The sequence below is a fragment of the Natrix helvetica genome, assembly GCF_964273705.1.
Source record: "Natrix helvetica genome assembly, chromosome: Z".
Lineage (NCBI taxonomy): Eukaryota > Metazoa > Chordata > Lepidosauria > Squamata > Natricidae > Natrix > Natrix helvetica.
In genome coordinates this window covers 35,280,289-35,303,649 of record NC_138554.1, presented here as the reverse complement: position 1 = coordinate 35,303,649, position 23,361 = coordinate 35,280,289, and the positions used below count along the sequence as shown (strand labels likewise).

The 23,361-nt window shown below is 34.8% G+C and overlaps 3 protein-coding genes across 3 annotated transcripts; 2 read left to right on the top strand and 1 right to left on the bottom strand.

Annotated features, from left to right (window-relative positions):
* Window positions 1–1,562: 1,562 nt before the first annotated feature.
* On the top strand, window positions 1,563–2,600 carry LOC309401537 (olfactory receptor 11A1-like; the record flags this gene model as incomplete). Its single annotated transcript, XM_081970607.1, has 1 exon — window positions 1,563–2,600. One exon carries the CDS (start codon window positions 1,563–1,565, stop codon window positions 2,598–2,600), a length of 1,038 nt encoding a protein of 345 aa, XP_081826733.1.
* A 3,276-nt stretch (window positions 2,601–5,876) lies between these two features.
* LOC309401536 (olfactory receptor 6B1-like) lies at window positions 5,877–7,197 on the bottom strand (the record flags this gene model as incomplete). The annotated part of the gene is made up of 1 exon (XM_081970606.1): window positions 5,877–7,197. One exon carries the CDS (start codon window positions 7,195–7,197, stop codon window positions 6,226–6,228), a length of 972 nt encoding a protein of 323 aa, XP_081826732.1. The 3' UTR covers window positions 5,877–6,225.
* A 1,383-nt stretch (window positions 7,198–8,580) lies between these two features.
* Window positions 8,581–21,829, top strand: LOC309401535 (olfactory receptor 10A7-like; the record flags this gene model as incomplete). Its single annotated transcript, XM_081970605.1, has 2 exons — window positions 8,581–8,808; window positions 20,870–21,829. The coding sequence occupies 2 exons, from the start codon at window positions 8,581–8,583 to the stop codon at window positions 21,827–21,829; spliced, it is 1,188 nt and encodes a 395-aa protein (XP_081826731.1).
* Between the last annotated feature and the right edge of the window lie 1,532 nt (window positions 21,830–23,361).

Sequence of the window (23,361 nt, the reverse complement as noted above, 5' to 3'; positions counted from 1 at the left end):
TGATTCCATATTATTTCTTTAAATCAGTTAAAATAAAATATTGTCACATATCCATAATATTTGAATTTGTTATTGTCAGTCTATTCATTACACAAATATCAGTTAAAATGAGATATCAGTTCTCAGAATTTTTTTCTCCATTCTGTTCTATTCGGCAAAACAAAATGCTGTTGGCTCTTTTGTGATTAATAATGAAGTTAAAATGTAGGGAAAAATCTGTTCTTTTTTAAGTGATTTCAAATATATTATTTCAAATATTAACTATTTTGAGATACTGTGTGACAGGAAAATTAAGACAGATTTTAAGACCATCCATAACAGAAGTTTGGACTTGATAAGATACAAGCATACATCTTTGAGATGGAACATGAATGGAATACTACAGAGATTTTACTGAGGAATATAAACAATTCAGAGGTAAATCTTTATGTACTTGTACTCTGTGAGATATATTTTATTGATATAATCTGAGTTTTATGTGGAGATAGATGATAACAAGATAGATGACAGGCAAATAGATGATAGAAAATCTTGTGGTCATTTTTGTAATAACTGAAGAGCAGCATAATCTTTATAAGTGTGAGTAATTTAGTTTCTGTGAACTGTTTTAATCAGTTCAATGAATTTATTGCTTACGAATATGAAAACTAATACAAAATAATAAAAAAAACAAGAAAAGAAAAAGATTTCAAACTAAATAAAACTAAAACTGAAAGGAAAGGAAAAAGAAAAAGAAAAAAGAAAGAAAAATAGTATGAAGAGGCAGCTTTTGATCTTTTCTACAGCAGTTGCAAATATAATTATAAACTTTCCTCTTAATTGTGCCACAACAATAGCTCACTTCTTTCTATAATCCACCTTAGGTAATTATCAAAACTGTTAAATTCATTTTTTTTCTGTTTCATTGACTTCAAAAAGTCTATAAAGAGTTTCCAGTAAACAATAAATGTACATATTGCCTTTTCTCTGTTCAGAGTTCCATAATGTTTTTCCAACTTTTTGTCCATTAATTTAAGATGCTGAATAGCTGTGTATTGAAGAGTATAGATAAATAACTTTATGCAGACATATCCATAAATATAAGCAATAGGCAAAAGAGATGTATGGGATGTCGCCTTCCTTCCTTCCCTCCCTCGCCCTCCTCCTTCTTTCTTTCTTTCTTTCTTTCTTTCTTTCTTTCTTTCTTTCTTTCTTTCTTCTTCTTCTTCTTCTTCTTCTTCTTCTTCTTCTTCTTCTTCTTCTTCTTCTTCTTCTTCTTCTTCTTCTCTCTCTCTCTCTCTCTCTCTCTCTCTCTCTCTTTTTCTCCACAACTCATATGTATGTATGTAAGTATGTATGTATGTATGTATGTATGTATGTATGTATGTATGTATGTGATCTGTCTGTCTGTCTGTCTGTCTGTCTGTCTGTCTGTCTGTCTGTCTGTCTACAGCGAGATTATACATATGTCTGTATACAGTGAATGAGAAATGGAAGAAAGCTCTCGGCTATTCGAATTTGGATACTCAATTTACATTATTAAATGGGAAAAGATTTGCGACCACTATTCTAAATGTCCAATAATGTTTAAGGATCAAAGAAAAAGGAAGGATGATGTTCTGGTCACCAAAATTAATTATGTTCTTTCAATCGTATTTCAGAATCATTTGACTTTCCACCAGCAGGGAAGAAACCAGTCAACTCCTATTGAATTTATCCTTCTGGGATTTGGCAATCTCCTTGAACTGAGAATAATCCTCTTCATATTATTTCTTCCTGTTTATACTTTCTCTATTGCTGGTAATCTCTTAATTGTTTCAGTGGTTGTGACTGACCAGCATCTTCATACCCCCATGTATTTCTTCCTTTTAAATTTGTCTTGTTTGGAAATCTATTATATTTCTACCATTCTACCCAAGATGCTGGCTAGTTTTGTAACTGGAGATCAATCTATACCTATCTATGGATGCATTGTACAGTATTTCTTCTTTGGGGTTCTGGTAGCCACTGAATGCTACCTTTTAGCAATGATGTCTTATGATAGATATTTAGCAATATGCAGACCATTGCATTACACCACACTCATGAATGGTAGACTCTGTCTCCAACTGGTCCTCACATCTTGGATGAGTGGCCTCTTGACCAACACTATCATAACCTCCTTACTGCTGAAGCTTACCTTCTGTGGACCCAATGAAATTGATCATTTCTTTTGTGATATATATCCTGTAGCAAACATTTCGTGCAGCAGTACACACTTAGTAAAGCTTGCTACCTCTATTTTATGCATAATTGGAACAGGGATTCCTTTTCTCTTAACAGTGGTCTCATACATCTGTATTCTTCATACTGTCTTACAAATTAAATCTAAAATTGCCCAACAGAAGGCCTTTTCCACATGTTCATCCCACCTCATTGTAGTGACAATTTTCTATGGCTCAGTATTCCTTGTCTATGTAGTTCCAGAAACTGAAACACTAAAAGAGCTACATAAAATCTTTTCTATATTCTATACTATTTTAACTCCTATGCTCAACCCTCTTATCTATAGCTTGAGAAACAGAGAGGTGAAGGAAGCTCTCTTCAAAGCCATCAGAAAATATAGCAACAAAATTTCATAATCTTGTAATGGCGCATGTATGTATGTATGTATGTATGTATGTATGTATGTACGTATGTGTGTTACAACCCCTGGTATGTCCAAATATGGGAGGGAGCTCACTACTCCCTCTTTCTGTCATTCAGCTCATCACAGAAAACCATCCAGGCAGAAACCCATATTTTTATTTTTAATGTTGCCTTTTTATATTTGTGTTGTATTTGTGCTGATAAATCAATAAAGGGAGACTAGTATGGATCCATTTCAAGCTATTTAGCTCTCATCAGCTAGCCATATCCTGGTTCAAATCCCAGTAAGGGTATGGCTAGCTGATGAGAGCTAAATAGCTTGAAATGGATCCATACTAGTCTCTCTTTATTGATTTATCAGCACAAATACAACATACATACATACATACATACATACATACATACATACATACATTGTGTGTGTGTGTGTGTGTGTGTGCGTGTGTGTGTATGTGTTGTATTTGTGCTGATAAAATAAAGGGAGACTAGTATAGATCCATTTCGAGCTATTTAGCTCTCATCAGCTAGCCATACCCTTACTGGGATTCGAACCTGGGCTGTGTTATACACTAGGCAAGAGCCTTAGCCACTATGCCACAGGCTTCTCCTCCTTTATCAGCTGAGCCAGGGAAATAAGTATGTGTTTGTGTTACAACCCCTGGTATGCCTAAATATGGGAGGGAGCTCACTCCTCCCTCTTTCTGTGATGAGCCGAAAGGACAGAAAGAGGGAGGAGTGAGCTCCCTCCCATATTTAGGCATACCAGGGGTTGTAACACAAACACATACTTATTTCCCTGGCTCAGCTGATAAAGGAGGAGAAGCCTGTGGCATAGTGGCTAAGGCTCTTGCCTAGTGTATAACACAGCCCAGGTTCGAATCCCAGTAAGGGTATGGCTAGCTGATGAGAGCTAAATAGCTCGAAATGGATCTATACTAGTCTCCCTTTATTTTATCAGCACAAATACAACACAAATATAAAAAGGCAACATTAAAAATAAAAATATGGGTTTATGCCTGGATGGTTTTCTGTGATGAGCCGAAAGGACAGAAAGAGGGAGGAGTGAGCTCCCTCCCATATTTGGTCATACCAGGGGTTGTAACACAAACACACACACACACATATATAAAGATCAGGGTATTTTGAAATGATTTCTCTGCTTTCTAAATTTTAAAAAAATGATTCACATGTGTCCGTCAGTGATGACCAGATTACTTCTCAGCATGCTTCAATATATATTTGTGTAAATATGCATCTAAATAATGGAGATATTTTAGAAGAATACAAGTTTTCTCTTTTTTACATTTGTATTTTACTTTAGAATGTAATAGATTCAGTCTGCAGGGTGATATGAATCAGAAATGCATGTTTTGATTCTTTGCTAACAAGAAATGTAATTGTCCAGTGTTAGTGTTTATTCTTTTAAAGGAGTCAGGCAGTTCATGGGCAGCATAATGAATTGTCTCTAATGTGTATTTATAGGGAAAAATAAAGAACTATCCTCTCCTCTCTGTCTCATTTTCCCTCCACCACCAACCTACTTGCTTTTGTTTTTGCTCAATTGTATCTATTTTGTGTTTCCCAATATCCATTTATGTAGAAGTTCATATAGTGAAAATATAGTATAGTAGATTTCCATAATTTCCAACCTTCAAGGTAATTTTGTATTTCCACTTTGCCATCCCTGACCATTACTTTATTATGAAAGATACAGCACAGCACATAAGCATACCAGATTGGAGAAAACATTTTAGCAATATTTCTGCAATCACAAATAGTAAGGATGCCCATAAAGATTGTGGATGAGCTCTCTTTAGTTGGATATGTTCTAATGGATCTGGGACTAAATAGAACAATTCATTTTGGATATGTAACTAGAATAATTAATTTTGGATGCCTGTATTGATTAAGGATTGACCTGTATTGATTAAGGATTGACCATAAATGCTTCCTTCCAGCTCTCTGATTTTTCTCCCCATCCATTTGTTTTTTTAATGGCTCTGAATTGCTCAACACTTCACATTATTTGATTTAGGGTTATAGAATCTACTCAGTCTTCAACTCTATTTATTATTCATTTTTATTTCCTGTAGTTCACAAACCCAAAGGTGCTTTTTCAAGAGGCAACTGGACATTTTGCTTCTCATCCAAGAAGCTTCCTCAGATCTGACTGGATGATGAAGGATGTCACAAAAACTGTAGAAGATCCCAAGCTTCTTTGAATGGCTTGCTTTTTTAAAAACAAAATCCTTAAAGAAACTGAATTTTTGATTGGGTGCACAAAAATTAGGGCATGTCCATTTTTTTCAAATTTCAAATTCCAAACATTAGGGGTACTCAGGGCCAGATTTTCCTATAGGCTAACTAGGCTTCAGCCTAGGTCCTCAAGATCAAGAGGGGCCTTTTATTTTTATTTATTATCCGTGCCACATTTTTTTATAAAGGTTAGTACCAATTACAACATGTTTCATTTAATATATTGATATATATCACAGTAATGATGTATTTTATTATCTCTCATGTAATTTACAAACTTAAAAATGGGAGGTGAAAGGGCCCCATAAGTGGAATAGCCTAGGGCCTCTTTTCATCTAAATCGGGCCCTGGGGGTACTCAAAAGTTGTGACATGCCTTGGGATTGTAAATATATTTTGGTTACTTTAATATAATTAGATGTGCTTGGTAAATAACTACATAAATATCATAACTTTTTAACATTTTGTTTGTTTCATTTGCACATCTTACTTATTTAACTTAATAAGGACACAGAAAAACATTTCTCAGTAGTCTCAGTAAAAAGTCTCAGTAAGTCTGGCACAGTACAGCATGTCAAAATTTCCTTAGTGTTCTTATACCCCAAAACACAAGTAGTTTCAGAGACAAGATACTTACAAAACAAGTAGAAATTATAAAGGTTTTTTTAAAAAAAATTCCCAACCTACTACCTCTACGTGTTTTATATTTCAAATCCAATCTTTGAGAGCATGGTCAAAAGTTCAGGATAAGTTAGAGCTGGATTTAGATCTCTAAAATTAGATTTAGCATTATCTGCACAGGTCTCCACTATACTGCAGTAACCCTGAATCTGAAGAATTCACGTTATGCATGGAAAATGCAAATATAAATCAACAAAGGATTGTGTGAGAATTAACATGTTTATTATGTCATCATGTTTTGGAGATCCTTGTTGAATGCATAAAACATAATTTTGAAACAGGAAAAAATACACTAAATGCATTAACAATTCTCATGTAGCCATTCAAATCAGGTTTCTTGGGTTAACCTCCCACTCCACCCCTATAGCTGCTTATAGGCAACCACACCAGTGGTGGGTTCCTTTGGGTATGATACGGTATGGCCATATCAGTAACAACCAGGAGCAGCTGACAGTGTACCGGTATGGTGTCTCGTTTGGCCCACCTGCCCGCAACCGGCCAATTGCGCATTTGCACACAGCATGTGGCACCTGCGTGAGCCCCAACAAGCAGCTGGGTGTCACAGGGATGGTGGATAATACATGCATGCACAGCGTGCATGCATGCACAACCTTGTGAGCAGTGTACCGGTAGAAACAACATGAAAAAGCAATTGATTAGAGAAAGACATGTATTAATTTGTCTAAAAACCTTTAAAATGTATTATTTTACATCCCAATCTTTTGAAGGCTTTGTGAACTTCTTTGTTTCTTAAGCTGTAGATCAGAGGATTAATCAGAGGTGTCAATAATGTATAGAAAACAGAGAAAACTTTATTGAGTTGCCTCAAAATTGGTATATTTGGCAGCATGTAGACGATGATTACTGTACTATAAAATATTCCAACCACTATGAGATGAGAGGAACAGTTTGAGAAAGCCTTTCGCTTTTCAGAAATTGAAGATATCTTTAGAATGTTTTCAATTATGCAAAAATAAGATATGAGAGTGAGTAGAAAAGGTGCAATAGTGAAAGGAAAAGTCAATATGAAGGTAACAAGTTCTAGCAATTTTGTGTCACTACATGACAAATTTGTTATTGGAAAGAAATCACAGAAATAATGGTCTATAATGTTGGGTCCACAGAAGGATAATTGAGCCACCAAACACATCAAAATACCATTACCCATTATAGAACTTACCCATGTTGCAGCTATAAGTTTAAAACACAGTTTTTTATTCATAATAGTTGCATAGAGCAAAGGTTTACAAATGGCCAGATAACAGTCATAGGACATGGACGCCAGGAGGTATGTCTCTATACTAACACAAGAGCCAAACAAATAAAATTGGGTCAAGCATCTAGTAAAAGAAATAGATTTCTGACCACTGAACAAATTGGCCAATGTTTGGGGCAAAATGATTGAACTATAGCAGGTCTCTAGGCAGGACAAATTTGCCAGAAAGAAGTACATGGGAGTGTGAAGGTAATGATCAGCTACAACTAAAAATATAATGAGGAGATTCCCAATGACTGTTGCAAGATAAATAATTAGGAAGAACAAGGATAAATAAGGCTGTAATTCTGGGATATTTCCAAAACCCTCAAGAAGAAATTCTGTGATGGATGACTGGTTTCCTTTCTCTGTGCTCTGCACTGAATGAATCTTCTGCATATCATAGCAACTCTAGAAAATAATGAGAAAAAATGTTTTTTCAGGATAGGCTCAGGAAGACTTGCAAATGCTGCTTTAAATTTGCTGAAAATTTTGACATTAGATAGCCACTGAAAGTTTTTATCCTGTGCCATTTTCTGATTTAAGAAATACCATTTTGCATCCCTTCTTTGCAATACATATACACCTTATTTCAACTGTTCAGATAATTCTGAACTGACATTATAGTTAGCTCTGATCCATATTTCCCATAACTTTCTTTTAGAATCTGATTCTAGGAAACATGATAGTTTGTTTCCCAAAGTGTTATCAAATAGAATACTATATTTTTCAGAGTATTTTTCAGACCTCCCCAAAATGGCCCATTTTTCATCAAAATGGCCCCGTGTTTTTCAAAAAAGGGCATGAATAGCCTTTAGGAGGCGTGTAGAGTGCTCCTGGGTGTGTGTGAAATTGAGCAAAAAATGGCTCTGTTTCAATCATTTGTGCCCTCCCCAGCCCCCAGGCTAACTCTGAAAGCCTCCTAAAGGCTATGCATGGCCATTTTGGTGAAGGGGGCAGGGTTTCTGGAGGCAAAAAATTCTGTATTCAGTGTATAAGACGCACCCAGTTTTCAGCCTCTTTTTTGAGGGAAAAAGCTGCGACTTATACTCTGAAAAATATGGTAAGTTGAAATTAAGCAATATGGCTTTTTGATGATGCTCATCAAATTGGTCCAGTGTGCAAAAGACTAAAGCATAAAAGCTACACCCACACCCACCCACATGCATGGATCAAAATCATATCCTACATACCAATTTATATCCAAACAGGATGTTCATATTAGTAAAACATAAGTAGATCATTCCACCAATGCTTATGTACAGCACTTTGGGTAACTTGATTCCTATATATATATATATATCGAATTGTCCTAAACATGTGAGTTCCAGGTGTAGTTATAAAAGAAACAGGAACTCCAGAACTTTAAGATTTATTTCTAACTTAGCTTTCATTAGCAATTGCTAACATTGCCAGAGTGTTAATGTCATTAAATAGATGTCTGTCTTATTCAATATCAATCGATTTGGCCATTATGTGCATGCTAGGCTCATCCAACTGCCTCCCAACTGCATCCAAGCATTTTTCAATAGGATACTAACTACTGCAGTACGCGATGGCTAAAGCAAAAGAGCGTGCACATCTCTATCTGATCTGCATGCTCAATGGTTATTCCACAGACTTTATCAGACACTGTATTACACCCGGAGTCTGACAGCCCACTGAGAGTAAAAGTGGAACATCCACGTGGAGGGTGCTATCATATATACAGGGGGTATCCAAAACTGCTACACGCATCCTTTGAACGCATGGGGTCAAGGTGGTGCATAAACCTAATCAAACATGAGAATGAAAGTGATGCACCCAAAAGAAGCATTAACCAAACAGGAGGCATCCTCAGCGGTTTACTATATTAACTACAGAAACTGTGCAAGTAACTATGTAGGGGAAACAGCTAAGCAACTACAGACTAGAATGCATGAACATGAATTGGCTGTCCAGTGCAAAGAACACTGCTCTCAGATCTGGACACCTATGAAAGAACACAATCGCATGTTCAATTTTCCAGAGGCAAAAATTGTTGCCCATGATATAACAAAAGGGGGACACTTACTGAAAGAAGCCTGGTTTTCTGATAACAACTCCATCAATAGGCACATTGACCTACTACTCACTTACCAAGCAATGAGACACCAAATATATATATATCAAAACAACAAATGAAGCTGATTAATATATTGGATGTACCTGAGAGACAGAATAAGCGGTGTGGGAAGAAGCCAGAGAGAATACCTTTAAAGCAACGTCAGACAGCTCAGCGTTGTTTCCTGGGGATGAGCAGCAGGGATAAGGGAGGAAAGAATGTTCGATAAAGGAGGAAGGAATGTTTATTACAGTTGGGAGGCAGTTGGATGAGCCTAGCATGTGCATAACAGCCAAATCAATTAACATTGTATAAAGCAGACATCTCTTTAATGACGTTAACACTATGATGATGTTAGCAGTTGCTAACAAAAGCTAAGTGAGAAATAAATCTTAAATTTCTGGAGATTACAATGTCTGTTTCATATAGATAGATGATAGATAGATAGATAGATAGATAGATAGATAGATAGATAGATAGATAGATAGATAGATAGATAGATAGATAGATAGATGATAGATAGATAGATGATAGATAGATAGATAGATAGATAGATAGATGATAGAAAGCAATAAAGTTATATAGCCTTCTATATTTATATATAATTTCTTAATTCTGAAAAGGATTTGTCCTGAGATCCATTTTAGCATGATTTCATCTGCTAAATTACTTCTATTTTTTACATTAAAATAATGTATATGTTTTACATGGTTGCTTTATGACAGTTAATCCAATACATCTGAAAGATAAGTTGAGGAAGGTTCCATAAAATAAATTATTTGCCTTTTTTCACAGATCAGGTCACCTTTTTATTGGTCAGGTGAAAAAATGAGATTGAGATAGAAGCCCTATGATGAACTGAAATATCCAGGGAAGGAAGATATTCCATCCACTGTACTTCTGCTCTTACCAAACTGGCTGTAAAATTAGTAAAATCATTTAGAGAAAACAGAATATTTTTTACACAATGAGAACTGCTCTGTCTGTTATTGATCCAGAAGTCACCAGCAGAAGATTTCATTTGTGAAAGTGAAATAAAGAGATTCTGAGCAAACAAAGACTGTATGTTTGTGAAATTAAACCTTAACAAAATACTCTGAAGAGATGAGCTTGGGGAGTTGTTTCCTCTTTGGCTTCCAGAAAAACATGTATGATTCAATCAAATTCCCAAGTCTACAGAGATGTTAATGTTCCTTCTTTCTCATTGATTACTTTAAAGATGGTAAATGATATTTGTCTGGAATGATATGAGGTTTCCTGTCCTGGGCGGAGGTTACACTAGAAGTCATCCAGAGTCTTTCCTAAATCCACGATTTAATGATTATCCTTTTATTTGTACAGAGATAACTACTTGCAAGTCATCACACCATATGAATGTATTAGTGCCATCTGGCAACTATACTAAAACATATGCTTGTTCTTGATCCATTTCTTTAAAAGATGTCCAAAATTGCTCTTCCAGATTAACTCTGCTCGTCCAGGTCTCTGGTTCTCTCCATACTTTTTCTTTTTGTTTCTCACTTTGTTGATTGATTTTTCCCAAATTCTTTTTCTGTAGAGCTTTACTGATCCACCTATCATTACTGTTACTTTTGTCAGTGTGACAAAATAATTGAAAAGACCATTGAGTCATAAAGTTAAAATGGTATTCAGGTAATTAAGTCCAACTCCTGGATCAATACAGGAATTTCAGTTGAACCATCTCTACCTAAAGGTTTAGTTGATCTTTGCCAAACATAATAGAAATTATGTTTATATGTTAATGTTATCTTGGCAATTTGAGGTAACTTTTCTATGTTATTGCCTGATGTGCTGCAAGTGAATCAACAATTTAGACATTTTTCAATTTATAAAATTATTAAGGAAAATCTAGTTTACTCATTTTGGAATATGAAATGATGATAGACCAATATAAGGTACTTTAGTCAAAGGAAATCTATATAGCAAGGGGTCTTCTAGAATTTCATGAGGTAATTAAGGACATAAATTGGTTATTTATTTTATCATTTATATATTCTTCCAGCATCACAAAGTTTTCAGCAAGATAATAACAAAAAGAATTGAGAATATTAAACTATGCATAGCCAAAGGAGCAGGCAGGGTTCAGAAATGGCTACAGCACATCTAGGTTTTTCAGCAAGTCATTGAAAGGCACAGTGAATACACCATGCCTCTGTGCATGGTTTTCATTGACTACAAAAAGGCATTTGACTCAGTATTCCAACAATCTATAAGTAATGCATTGCTCAACCAAGGTGTAGACATTGCTAATATAAATTTACCACATTCAATATATGAAAAAACAATGGTGACAATTTGCATTAATGATCTTAAAGTGGTAATAACAACAAGGCAATATATTATCATGTATCCTTTTCTCAGCCTGCCTTGAAGAAGTATTTCACAAACTAGATTAGGCAAAAGATGGAATAAAAATCAATGTCACATATTTAAATCATGTAAGACTTTCAGCTTATGTTGTTCTCTTCTCTTAAGACCAGAAGAACTACAAAGACACATAACAAGAGTTGCACAATGCAGGAGGATCAATTGGCTTAAAAATAAACCTGAAGAAGAGCCAGGTTACGTTAAGAAATGCAACAAAAAAAATTTTTTTATGTCTGGAGAAAAATAATCATAGTAGACCACTACATATAGCTTGGCCAATGGATCTCAAAGGTAGGTGATACTATAAGGGAAATTGAACAGCATGTTAAATGTGGTTGGCAGAAATAACCATGGAAAGATAGATGCTTGGCATTGCAAGACTAGAAAGATTTGCACATGTATTAGAGAACAAATGAAAGTATATAATATCCTTAAGAGAGTAAAAGAATTGAAATGGGAATGGGTTAGTCACATAGAAAGGAGAACTGATGGGAGGGGGACCAAAGCAGTCATAGAATGGATCCAACTTGATAAAAAGCTTCCATGAAAGAGATCTAAAACAAGATGGATTAATGACATCATCAAGTATTGTGGGTGCAATTGGTAAAAGAAAGCTCAGGACCATATTGGTTGGAAACATGCGGAAGAGGCCTTCATCCTGCAGTGGATAGACAATAGCTAAAATGATGGTGAAATTTATACAGAATGAACAATTGCTGAATACCTTCCTACTTACTTCTATGGATTTATTTAGAAATCAACATACAGAGAAAGAAAGTCTTTTACATGCAATAAAAGACAAATTGGGCTATGCTGGTACATTGATTGCTTTTGGTTTTTAAAAACATTTATAGGGAAAAGGTAATAGGGTACATAGAAAATTTTAGTAGCTCCCATGTTGGCCGTAGAAATCCCCCCAAATCTCACACTTTTACAATTTTAAAAATAACATGTAAAGGATAGCATAAACAGAATTCTTACTTTATGTCAAAAACATGTTCAATCATCTCTTTCTTTGTCACTTTCTAGTATATCAACAATTGCAATAATATTTCAGATATTTTTATTTTTGTGACCTGAGCCTTTTCGATATTGCTTCCTCCTCTCTGCTCCCGGGTGGAGCTGTGCACACCCCTCCATATCTTGTACATTGCTGCTTTCCCCCTCACCTCTGCTATCTTCGTCCTCTGGGAGGGAAATATGTTTTTTTAATAAAGGCCTCTGCCTCGTCCACTGTCTTAATTCTAACTAGACTTCCCTCCCAGAAAATCAACATTCCTTCTGGCAATAACCATCTGAACCAAATTCCTCTATTATATAGTTTCTTTGATAAGGAAGCGTACTTCCTCCTTTTTTCTCTGATCTTTTTTGGAATTTGCTTTAGAATGGTAATTTCTTTGTCTTGGTATTTTAAAGGTCCCTCCCTTTGGGCCCCTAGTACCTCGTCTCTCATGGTTCTCCTGAGAAATTTAATGTGTACCTCTCTTGGAACATTATGAATTCTGGCATATGCTGAATTGATTCTATAGACCAGGTCATATCCCCCCCACATCTGCTCTTTGTTTCTCTTAAGGTATTCTGCTAAAATTGTGCTCATAATATCTTTAAGATCTTCATTTTCTGTCTCTGGTAGGTTCTGGAACCTGAGAAAAAAAGACATTCTTTCCAATTCTATTTTGGCCATAAAATTTTCCAGTTCTAAATTTCCCTTTCGGACCTCCTTAACCCTTTCTTCCATCCCAGCTGCGCTTTCCTCAAGTACTACAATTCTCTGTTTATTCTCTGCTGTCTTATGTTGTACCCCTCTGAGTTCATTTTTGAGGTCTGCCACTTCCTTCCTCAGTTCGTTTTGATCTCTCATAATTTCCTGAAACATTTGGTTAACAGAAAGTTTTTTTGAACTCTCTCTAGCAGCTTCTGTTTGAAGCAATCTTTGGCTGCTGGGTACTTGGACTGGAAGCCGCTGAAGCCGGGCCAAAAGTGACTTGCCCGTTGGGGGTTTCTTAGGTCCCATTGTCTAAGTTCAGAGATGGTAAATCTTATGCAAAGAAAATGGCATTGCCAGGGGGCGCAGCCGGGCTGGTCCAGGGCAACAGGCAAATCCGAAAGTAAAAAGTCAGTTCTTCTTCACTGTTCCAAGACACAAAGGTACAAGAAGAAGGGAAAAACCAAATAATCAAATCCAGAAGGTCCACGAAGCAGAAGAGGTCCAGAGTGTCAGCGTTCCAAATATCATGCAGAATTAAATCATTGTCCAAAGCAAAGTTATCTTTAAAACTCCAATTTAATAAGACAGACATGTTGGCATTATGCTGTGAAATTTCAACTCTAATGTACACCCTGTGGGTTCACCCAGTTGAAAGTTCATCATCTATCCCCACACCCCATAATTCATCACATGTCCAATCTTTATCTTCCACATTGGGATGTACACCCCTCTGCTTCCGGCCAGGTGTCGAGGTGCGGAGACAAAAGACGACCTTGAGCTTCTAAGAAAATCCATAACAATACATTCCACAATCCTACTCCTTTCTATTCCCCCCTCCCAACTACTACTCTAACAAAACAGCATAAGAATTTAATAAAAAGTGTGGCAGGCCAAAGATCCTAAAAGGAACAGAACTACAGGCCTGACACGGAGCACCCTCGGGGAGGTATTAAAAGATGCCAGAAATCATTTCTTTTTTCCACAGGGTGGTTTCAAAAAGCAGACTTCATTTGTAAGTACAAAAACAAGAGCGGAGGGGAGCCATTTCGACTCCTCCTTTCCACAGGGAGAAGAGCAAAAGTTTTAATTTTTTTAAAAAACAGCTCAGCAAACACTCTTGCAACTGTGATTTTAGTCTTTCTCACATAGTTAATTCGAGTGGTAAGTCAGCCTTTGTTCTCTCTCCATTCCGGAATGGAGAGAGAAAGTTTGAATGCCGCTTTGTCCGAGGGGAGGGAGTTGAAAAGAAAAAATCCCCCCTCCAGTCTTCGGTTTAAAATAGATTGAACAAAAACTTACGATAGCCTGCTGCTTATCCGTTACCAGTAATTGAAAAGATTAGGAAGGATTCTCCACAGCCAACATTTCAGCCACATTTCCTTTGAATAACTTGTTTCCTCCGGAATCCATTAGGCGAAGAGGCAAGCATACCCCCTCTTCTGCTCCCCGGCTCCTGGGCAAGGCTGGAAAACCCGTGCCAGCTGCCGCCGAGTCTGGGAGGCTCCAGCAAGCCGTCCCAATGGCAGGAGTCCCCTCCAAGGTCTCCTGTGCTCCAAAAGGAGCCCACCGAGAAGACAAGCAGCAGACGAAACGTCCATTGCCTGCAGGGACCGGAAGCGATCTCGTACATTGATTACTTTTGATACTGAATCTCATGAGTGGCCAAACAAAAAAATATGCGTAGTTAGAAGGCTACATATGTGTATAGACATATTAATCATAATAGACATGTGATCTATTTGTAATATGGAGTTTCATTATTGTAATATGGAGTTTCATTAAAATTCTATTCTACTTAAGTTTTCATAGAAAAACTCCACTTCAAAAATAGGTGATAAAATGTTATATTAGAAAATATGGGCATGGTCTGGAACAATAATTTTAAATCAATTGTTTTGATTCAACTATATTGGTCATTGTATTCTAGACATTAAGCAACCTCAAAATAGAATGAGATGCTATCATGTTTGATTAAATCTATTTACTGATATTTATTTACAGCAGAGACTCCCAATTTTGTTTCAAAGCATCCTGACTAATTTTGTAATTTTTTCATGGAGCCCTTAGAGCAAAAGTAGTAGTTATAGTTTGAGAGTTATGGTACACAGATCAGTAGTATCCAAGAGTTTGACATTATTGTGTTTCCCTTGAAAATTTATAATACCCCGTGGAATTCATTATTTTGAAACAGCACAATACATAGTTTGGGCATGGACTGGAATATCACATAAATATCAATAGATCAAAGGGTTTTTTAAAAAAAATAAAATGTTTTTTAATAATGATAATCCATTAAACAATTTTATCAATGATGTTAAAAAATTATGAATTCATTAATTCGTATCATTTTATTATGACTGGTTGAGGTTTATTTTTGCAAGCATAGCAGCTAAATATGTAGATATGTGAATAAAACTTTTCAAATTAAATGACAATTTTTTAAAAAAATATATTTCATTTATAAAAATATAAATTTAATATTTTACAATATATTATTACATGATCAAATGAATATGCAAATATTTAGGGATTTATATTTAATTATTACATTGATTTTTATGATTTTTTTCTGAATTTTACTTTTTATTTTAAAATTTCAATTTAATTGCTAGATATTGCTATTTTGCTTTAAGTGTTGATGTATGATGCTTTTTCTGTATTCTATTTTAACGTTCCAATGTCAACTTAAATCATTATTATATGGGTATAAATATTTATTTCCTTTGATATTTTTTAAAAATATCGTAAACCAATCTGAACTTTGTCATATTTTTCTCTTAAAAATCAATGGAGCATATGCCTTCAAAATTAGATGGTGAAAGTTTTGAAAATTCTAAAGACTGGAAAAAAGAGCTTCTAATAATCTATAGATAATGAAAACTGTGAGTTACTATTACCTATCTTAAATCAATTTTGGGTCACAGCTATTCATGTTGACATTTAGAGGAGCTTCTCTCAAGCTGGATCTATTTAATCTGCAAATTAATTTTATGTAGCCAATATTATAGTTGTGCAAATTATTTCAGCTGTAGTATGAGGCTGTAGAAAATTATTTTAAAGTAAGAAGCTGAGTGCCATTTATTATTCTTATCTCATCTCCCTTAATTTACTCCCATTATTAATCAGGACAACCATCCTTCGTTTTGAAAATAACAATAGCAGTGATGGTGAACAGTTTTCTAAAGGAGTGCCAAAACTATGTACGTGCACACTATTGTGTATGTGCATGCCTACACCCACAATTCAACGCACCCCACACCATCTGCACATGCACATGTGACCCTCACCCCATGCATGTGCGTAGGATGCTCCATTTTTGGGGTGGAGTTTTTGCCCTCCCCAGGCTCCAGAGGTTTTCCTGAAGCTTGGGCAGGGCAAAAATACCCCCTCTGCCCCCCCCGGACATCTTCCAGAAACCAGAAATGTATCATTCTTGAACTTCCAGTTGGCCCATGGGGTCTCCCCAGGCTCCAGAGGCTTTCCTGAATCCTGAGAAGGCAAAAAAATAGCCTCTCCTGGCTCTCCGGAAGGCTGAAAATCAGCTGGCTGGCATGTACATGCGCACTGGAGCTGATGGCTTGTGTGTCAGCAAATATGCTTCCACATGCCACCTGTGGCACATGTGCCATAGGTTCACAATCACAGAACTATAGTCATAAGAAAGGCCAAGAGTAGTAAAGAGCCATAAAATTATTTGGTGTCTCAGAATTTTGAAAATCTCCATAGCATCTTCTGAAGTTGGGTTGAAACTCTTTAATTCCTAACCATTGGCAAGTTTAAATTAATGGATATTGGACTAAAAACTTCTGTACAATTTAATACTGTATGTCATGTTGATTTAGGTGAAACATTTCATAGTTTTCAGATTGTTTCAGATTGTTTCCATTTTGTTTTGTTTTTATTCCCTGTCTAGCAATAAAAAATATTTCAAAAGTAAGATAGAATTCTCATCTGATATTTCAAGATGAAGCATTGTGATTTATAAATTACAGACGATTCATCTGAATTCAGAAAGTAAAGTCAAAAAATGTTAAACCATGAATGAAAAACTGCCAGGAATCCCAAACCTGCAGTGAATATTAGGCATTTAAGAAACATCCTGAAAGAAGACAATCCAAAATATTTTTTGTACTGTTTTCAAGAACACCAAGGGGTTAACTCCATAAAGTCACCAAAAGTCAAATTTAACTTGAAATCACCAGCAGTCAAGTTAACTTGAAGGATAATTACAATTTATACCTTAAGGAAATAATGATAATATGGAAAGCCAATTAAAAGCATCCTAAGGTCAGAATTGCTTTGACCTGCAGGTTGTTTGGCAAATACATTCGATGATAATAATACTAATAAGTAGACATGCAACTTTTCTTGTCTGAATATTGCTTTGTTTCTCTTGTTTGATTTAGAATATCTCCCACTGCAGGTATTTCAATAGACTAAAAATAGTTTGAGATGCTTGGCAGAACTCCCAGAATTTCTTGCAAACTGACATTTTAGTTTGCAAACTAATTTATCAGGAGATAATAACCTAATTATGAAATAAATTTCCCTTTAACTCATCTAGAGCAACTGATTTCATATGCTTTAAATTATTAGAAGGTAGAAGGATTTTTCAATATCAAAAATTTAGAACCTTTAGTTTGTTACTGGGTTACTTTGGTGTTGAAGTAATTAAATACAAATGATTGATTTACAGTGTGAGAAAGAACTTAAGCATGGACTTAAGTTGAGCAAACATTGTTTATCATTGTCATAGATGTAGAATACTTGAAGTTATTGTTACCAAAATCTTCACTCAAGAATTATTCATTGAGAATGAGATACCAGGGTCCAGATTTTTTTCCACTCTTTGCCCTATCTGGAACTCAAAGATAACTAAATTCGGCTGTGCTTTTTGTAATTAACACAGAAAGTAAATTATAGACTTTTATTTTGAAGCAATTTCAAATATATATCTAGAGAATTAGGTGTGCATAATCATTGAATGATTAAGTATGTTCATGAAAGGAAAACTGATTTTAAGACCATTTAAAAATAAAATTTGGATTTAAAGATACAAAACATATATCTTTGGGATGGAACATGAATGGAACACCACCGAGATTCCACCTAGGAATCTAAGCAGTTCAGAGGTAAATCTTTACATGTTCATCATATTCTGTGTTATGTATTCAAAGCAGAATATATTTTATTTATATAATCTGAGTTTTATGAGGAGTATCAAATGTTTAATTGATAGTTAATATGCAGACAGACAATAGTTGTATAAAATATCACTATTATTTTTGTCATAACTGAAGAGTAGCATATTCTTTGTAAGTAAAAGTACTCTGTGAACACTTTTACAGTTTCAATAAATGTATCACTTACTTTAATGAACTTTTATAAAAGTAGATTTCCTAGGTATTGTAAAGAAAAAACATGCAAAATAAAAATCCAGAACATAACATCAGTATGCTACAAGCAAAGAAACAAAACCAACTATTACATGGTATAAATTCATAGAATATTTATTATTCCTTCTGCAGACAGGCAGTTGTTTTATTTCAGTCATTGACTAGCAAAACAAACATCCCCACCTTTGTAATTTTAAGGGTTTACAAAAGAAATGGAGTTGAGAAAAAATTATACAAAGATTGAGAAATATTTCTCACTGGCATAATTCAGACTTCTCAAAAATAGTCTGGAATTCATGAAATATCTTCCCTGAATTCAAATGCAAATTAAGAACAAAATTTTAATACGTTGTTGTTGTTTTTTAAAAGAAGCTATTATCTTAAGGATAGCTTGTAAAATTTTTGAAATCTGTAATGACAAGGAGACTTTTCAATTTCTAAATCTGTAAGTCAAATTTTGATTTCTTTTTAAATGAAGAGGTAGTCTAAATAAATAAGTTCATTCATTTCCCTTTTAAGACAAAAAATTAGAAAAGATAAATCTCTCCTCCCCCAAATTTTAGAAGACTTGGAATTGCTAAAATAGCATTTTGTGTTCTAATCATAAATTAAAATGCCTGTATGACTTAGTATTTGGCACATATTTATAGAAAATTGCACTATTGTTATTCAGGTGCAAAAAGTTAGAAGTTAGAACCTGGTCAGATGAGTATGTAATGCAGTACCCTTCTACATATCATACAAAACTGTCAGAAGCAGAGCTACTGCTCTAGGCTAGAGGAACATCAAGGAGAGAAGATACTTTCCATCTAAGTCCCAATTTTGATGAGAATCCTTTCTTTTTTTCCCTTAAAATAAAGAATTGCACATCTTGTGGACAATGCAACATCTAGCTTTCAAATTCTGTAGAGAAAATTAATATATGCTTCTTCTCTTTATCTTAAAATAATCTTTTTAATGAGACTGATTGGCAGCAAAAGGGCAAAGGAAAATATATTCTTAAATGAAGCAAATTTAATTTATAGAATTGACTGATGCATAATAAAAGTCATTAGAAAGAAGCTTTTGAAAGATGATCAAACACATCAATTTCACAAAAATCCAAAGGAATCCAAAGGATTTTTGTCATAATTCTTTACAAATCCATAAACAAAAATAGATAAATTGGTGGTGGGTTGTTTGATTTATTTAGGGCAGTAAACAGCTGTGAAGACAATGATATTGGATAGACTGGGATAAATTTCAGTGTGTATGGAACACGAAACAAGCAAGATTTAACATGTCAATATCTGTTTGCTTCAAAGAAAAGTAGCATAAGGAAAAGGTGTTGTTGTTTTTTTAGTGAAGAAGGATTAGTGATGAAAGGGGTATCTATGTTTTGGCCATCTCCCTATGTAACCTTCTCTAATTTTCACCCTTTAGAATTCTAGAATCTGGATCTATATCAACAGTTTCAAATATGCAATTGTGATTATACAGTAACAAATTTGTACAAAGAAATGTCTCTTGTGAGATTTTTATTTGTGTGCTGGAGGATAGAAGGAGAAAAAGAAGCAGTTTGCTTTCATAGATAATGCAGTTGATGAAAAGAGGTGGAAAAAAGAAGCAGCAAGTGATTTAATTCCTTTACAATTTTTGGAACTGTTGATTATATAAGTTAATGTTTTAAAATGGGAGGAATGAACAAGTTTTAACTAACTTGCTTTGTAACACATTAAATAACAGCCACATAAATATCTGACCCTATAAATATTTAACTTATGAAAAAAAAACTTTCCAGACAAAGCTAATGGTTAAGAACTATGCAGTTGTATAGTTGTAAAAAATGTAAAAGGGATCACAATTAATTATTTCCATTTAGTGTAAGGCTGATTGTGACAGGGAATTGAACTTTCTTATTTGAAGCTGAGCTTACAGTTTAAATTTAAAGGTAACTTAGTCTTAGAATAGTTCTAATCTTTGGGAAAGAAGGGAGGCATAGTACTCCCACTACTCTCTTTTCTATAGTCACTAACTCTGAGCAAGTTGCCTTCTTTAAATTCAAAATTTTCAAGAAAATAGATAAGAAATTATGATGATTTATTTATTTTGCAGAAACAAATGCTCTCTTCAACTGAACAAAAATTTCCTGCAAAACACAAAAATATATTTGCAGAACTCATGCTGAAAAAAATCCAAACGATGTGACACACATGATTGCTCTCACTTGCCAATTTGTTGCCTGAATTCCTTAAATCATTCTGGTTGGCAGGGCTCTAAAAAAAGTTCCCAATATATCTTTGTAAAAAGAAGATCTATTAAAAAATAAATTAAAATAAATTCTAGGCTATCCAGATATATGATATCCAATCTTCATTATTTAATGGAAACAAGTGAGAATAATATACTAAATGTTCAAAACATTTTCAGAGAAAATATTAGAGCCTGGAGTTAAGGAAAAAAGGAAGAATAGAGTCTGGCCACCAAGATTAATATCATTTTTCATTTTTATTTCAGAATTGCTCTACTTTTCTTCAACAAGAACAAAATCAATCAACTACTACAGAATTTATCCTTCTGGGATTTGGCAATCTCCTTGAACTGCGAATAATCCTCTTCATATTATTTCTTCCTGTTTATACTTTATCCATTGCTGGAAATCTCCTAATTGTTTCACTGGTTGTGACTGACCAGCATCTTCATACCTCCATGTATTTCTTCCTTGTTAATTTGTCTTGCTTGGAGACGTGTTACATTTCAACTATCCTGCCCAGGATGCTGGCTAGTTTTATAAGTGGAGATCAATCTATATCAGTCTATGGATGCATCATACAATACTATTTCTTTGGATTTTTTGCAGCCACTGAATGCTACCTTTTAGCAATGATGTCTTATGATAGATATTTAGCAATATGTAAACCACTACATTACAACATTCTCATGAATGGTAGGCTCTGCCTCCAACTGGCCCTCACATCTTGGATGAGTGGCCTCTTGACCAACACTATCATAACCTCTTTTCTGCTGAAACTTACCTTCTGTGGACCCAATGAAGTTGATCATTTCTTTTGTGATATATATCCAGTAGCAAACATTTCATGTAGCAATACACGCTTAGTAAAGCTTGCTACATTTATTTTAGGCATTATGGGAACAGGGCCACCCTTTCTCATAACAGTGGCCTCATATATCTGTATTCTTCATAATGTCTTGCAAATCAATTCTAAAACAGCTCAACAGAAAGCCTTTTCCACATGTTCATCCCATCTAATTGTAGTGACACTTTTCTATGGGTCAATATTTCTTGTCTATATAGTTCCAGAAATGGAAACACTAAAAGAGCTACACAAAATATTTTCTATATTCTATACTGTCCTGACTCCCATGCTCAATCCTCTGATCTATAGCTTGAGAAACAGAGAAGTGAAGGAAGCTCTCTTCAAAGTAATTAGAAAACATGGCAACAAAATTTCATAATCTCATAATGCTATAAATGTTATGGGCAGATCAAGATATTCAGAAATTATTTTTTTCTGCTTTCTAAATAAAATTATCCTGATCCACATCTATTCTTCGGTGATGACCAGATCATGTACTGTATGTATGTATGTATGTATGTATGTATTATATGTGTAAATACATATTTAAATAATGGCGTTTTTTAAAGAAGCACTCAAGTGACTTTCTGCTGTTAAATTTTCATTTTATTGCAGAAATGTAACAATGTAAGTCTGCAAAGTGGTATAATTCAGAGATCCATTTTTCATTCTTTATCAGCAAGAAATTATGGTCAGTTTGCCACTCCCCCCAAAATATTCAAATGTTAGTGGTCTTTTTTGCAGAATCAGGAAGTTCAAGGACAACCTTAATGAGTGGTCTCCAAATTGTATGTCTGATATAAAATAAAGCACTATCCTCCTCTTTTTCTCTTCCCACTTCCACTGCATTTCCTTTTTTGCTGAATTTTATGTACTCTGTGTTTCCCAACATTTGCATACATAAAATCTCATATAGTGAATTTTTTTGCATTACTATTCCTCGTATCCCTGACCATTGTCTGGTAGATATGGAAGTCATAGCTCAGCACATCTAGGCATGCCAATTGGAGAAAATATCTTAGGAATATTTCATCAAAAGCCTCCAAATTCAAATGTAATAAAATCCAATACCTCTTATTTGTCTATTAGATTATTCATGATTGCAAATACTTTGAAATGCAAAGTATACTCTTCCAATATTGATCACTGGAAGTTTTTAAGAAGAGATTGAACAGTTATTTGTTCAGAACAGTAAAGGGTGTCATGCTTGAGCAGGGGGTTGGACTAGAAGACTTCTAAAGTCCATTTCAATTCTGTTTTCTGTATTCTAAAAATACATTTTTTTCCAGAGGCATATTATCCATATACTACTAAAACTCTTGGCATGGCAAATAGGGCAACAATTTTGAACCAAATTATCTCAAATTGGTTAACTGAAAGTGTCCAAAATCTGGAACCCATGATTCCTGAGAGAATGAAATTGGTGAAATTGTGCCTGCTTCAGCACTATTGGTTGCTACTGCAATTTTGGGCTGCTGCTACTACAGTCACATGACCATCATTTTCAATGTTCTGGGACTGATTTTTCCCAATCAGTCTCACAATCCCTCACTCCCTACTCTACCCCTAACAGCTACTTACTTGCTTGCAGGAAAGAAAAGGAGAAAGAAAAGGAAAATCAGAAAGGGAAGAGAGGGAGAAAGGAGATTTCTGGTACTTCCTCCCATATTTCCATAAGGGAACACAAGATAGAAGCTGGCATGAAGTTGGAAGATGCTCCTCCTCCCACTGTTTTTTGCCTACTCTTGGTCATTCTGCTTCTCTGTTTAGGTAATGAAATATGTCTAAATGATGAACGAGTGGGGGTATAATTTAGGGGTTTTCCTTATCTTCATATTTAAGATATTTCATGTGTGTGTGTGTTGTGTGTGTGTTGTATTGTACAACACAAATATAACAAAGGCAACATTA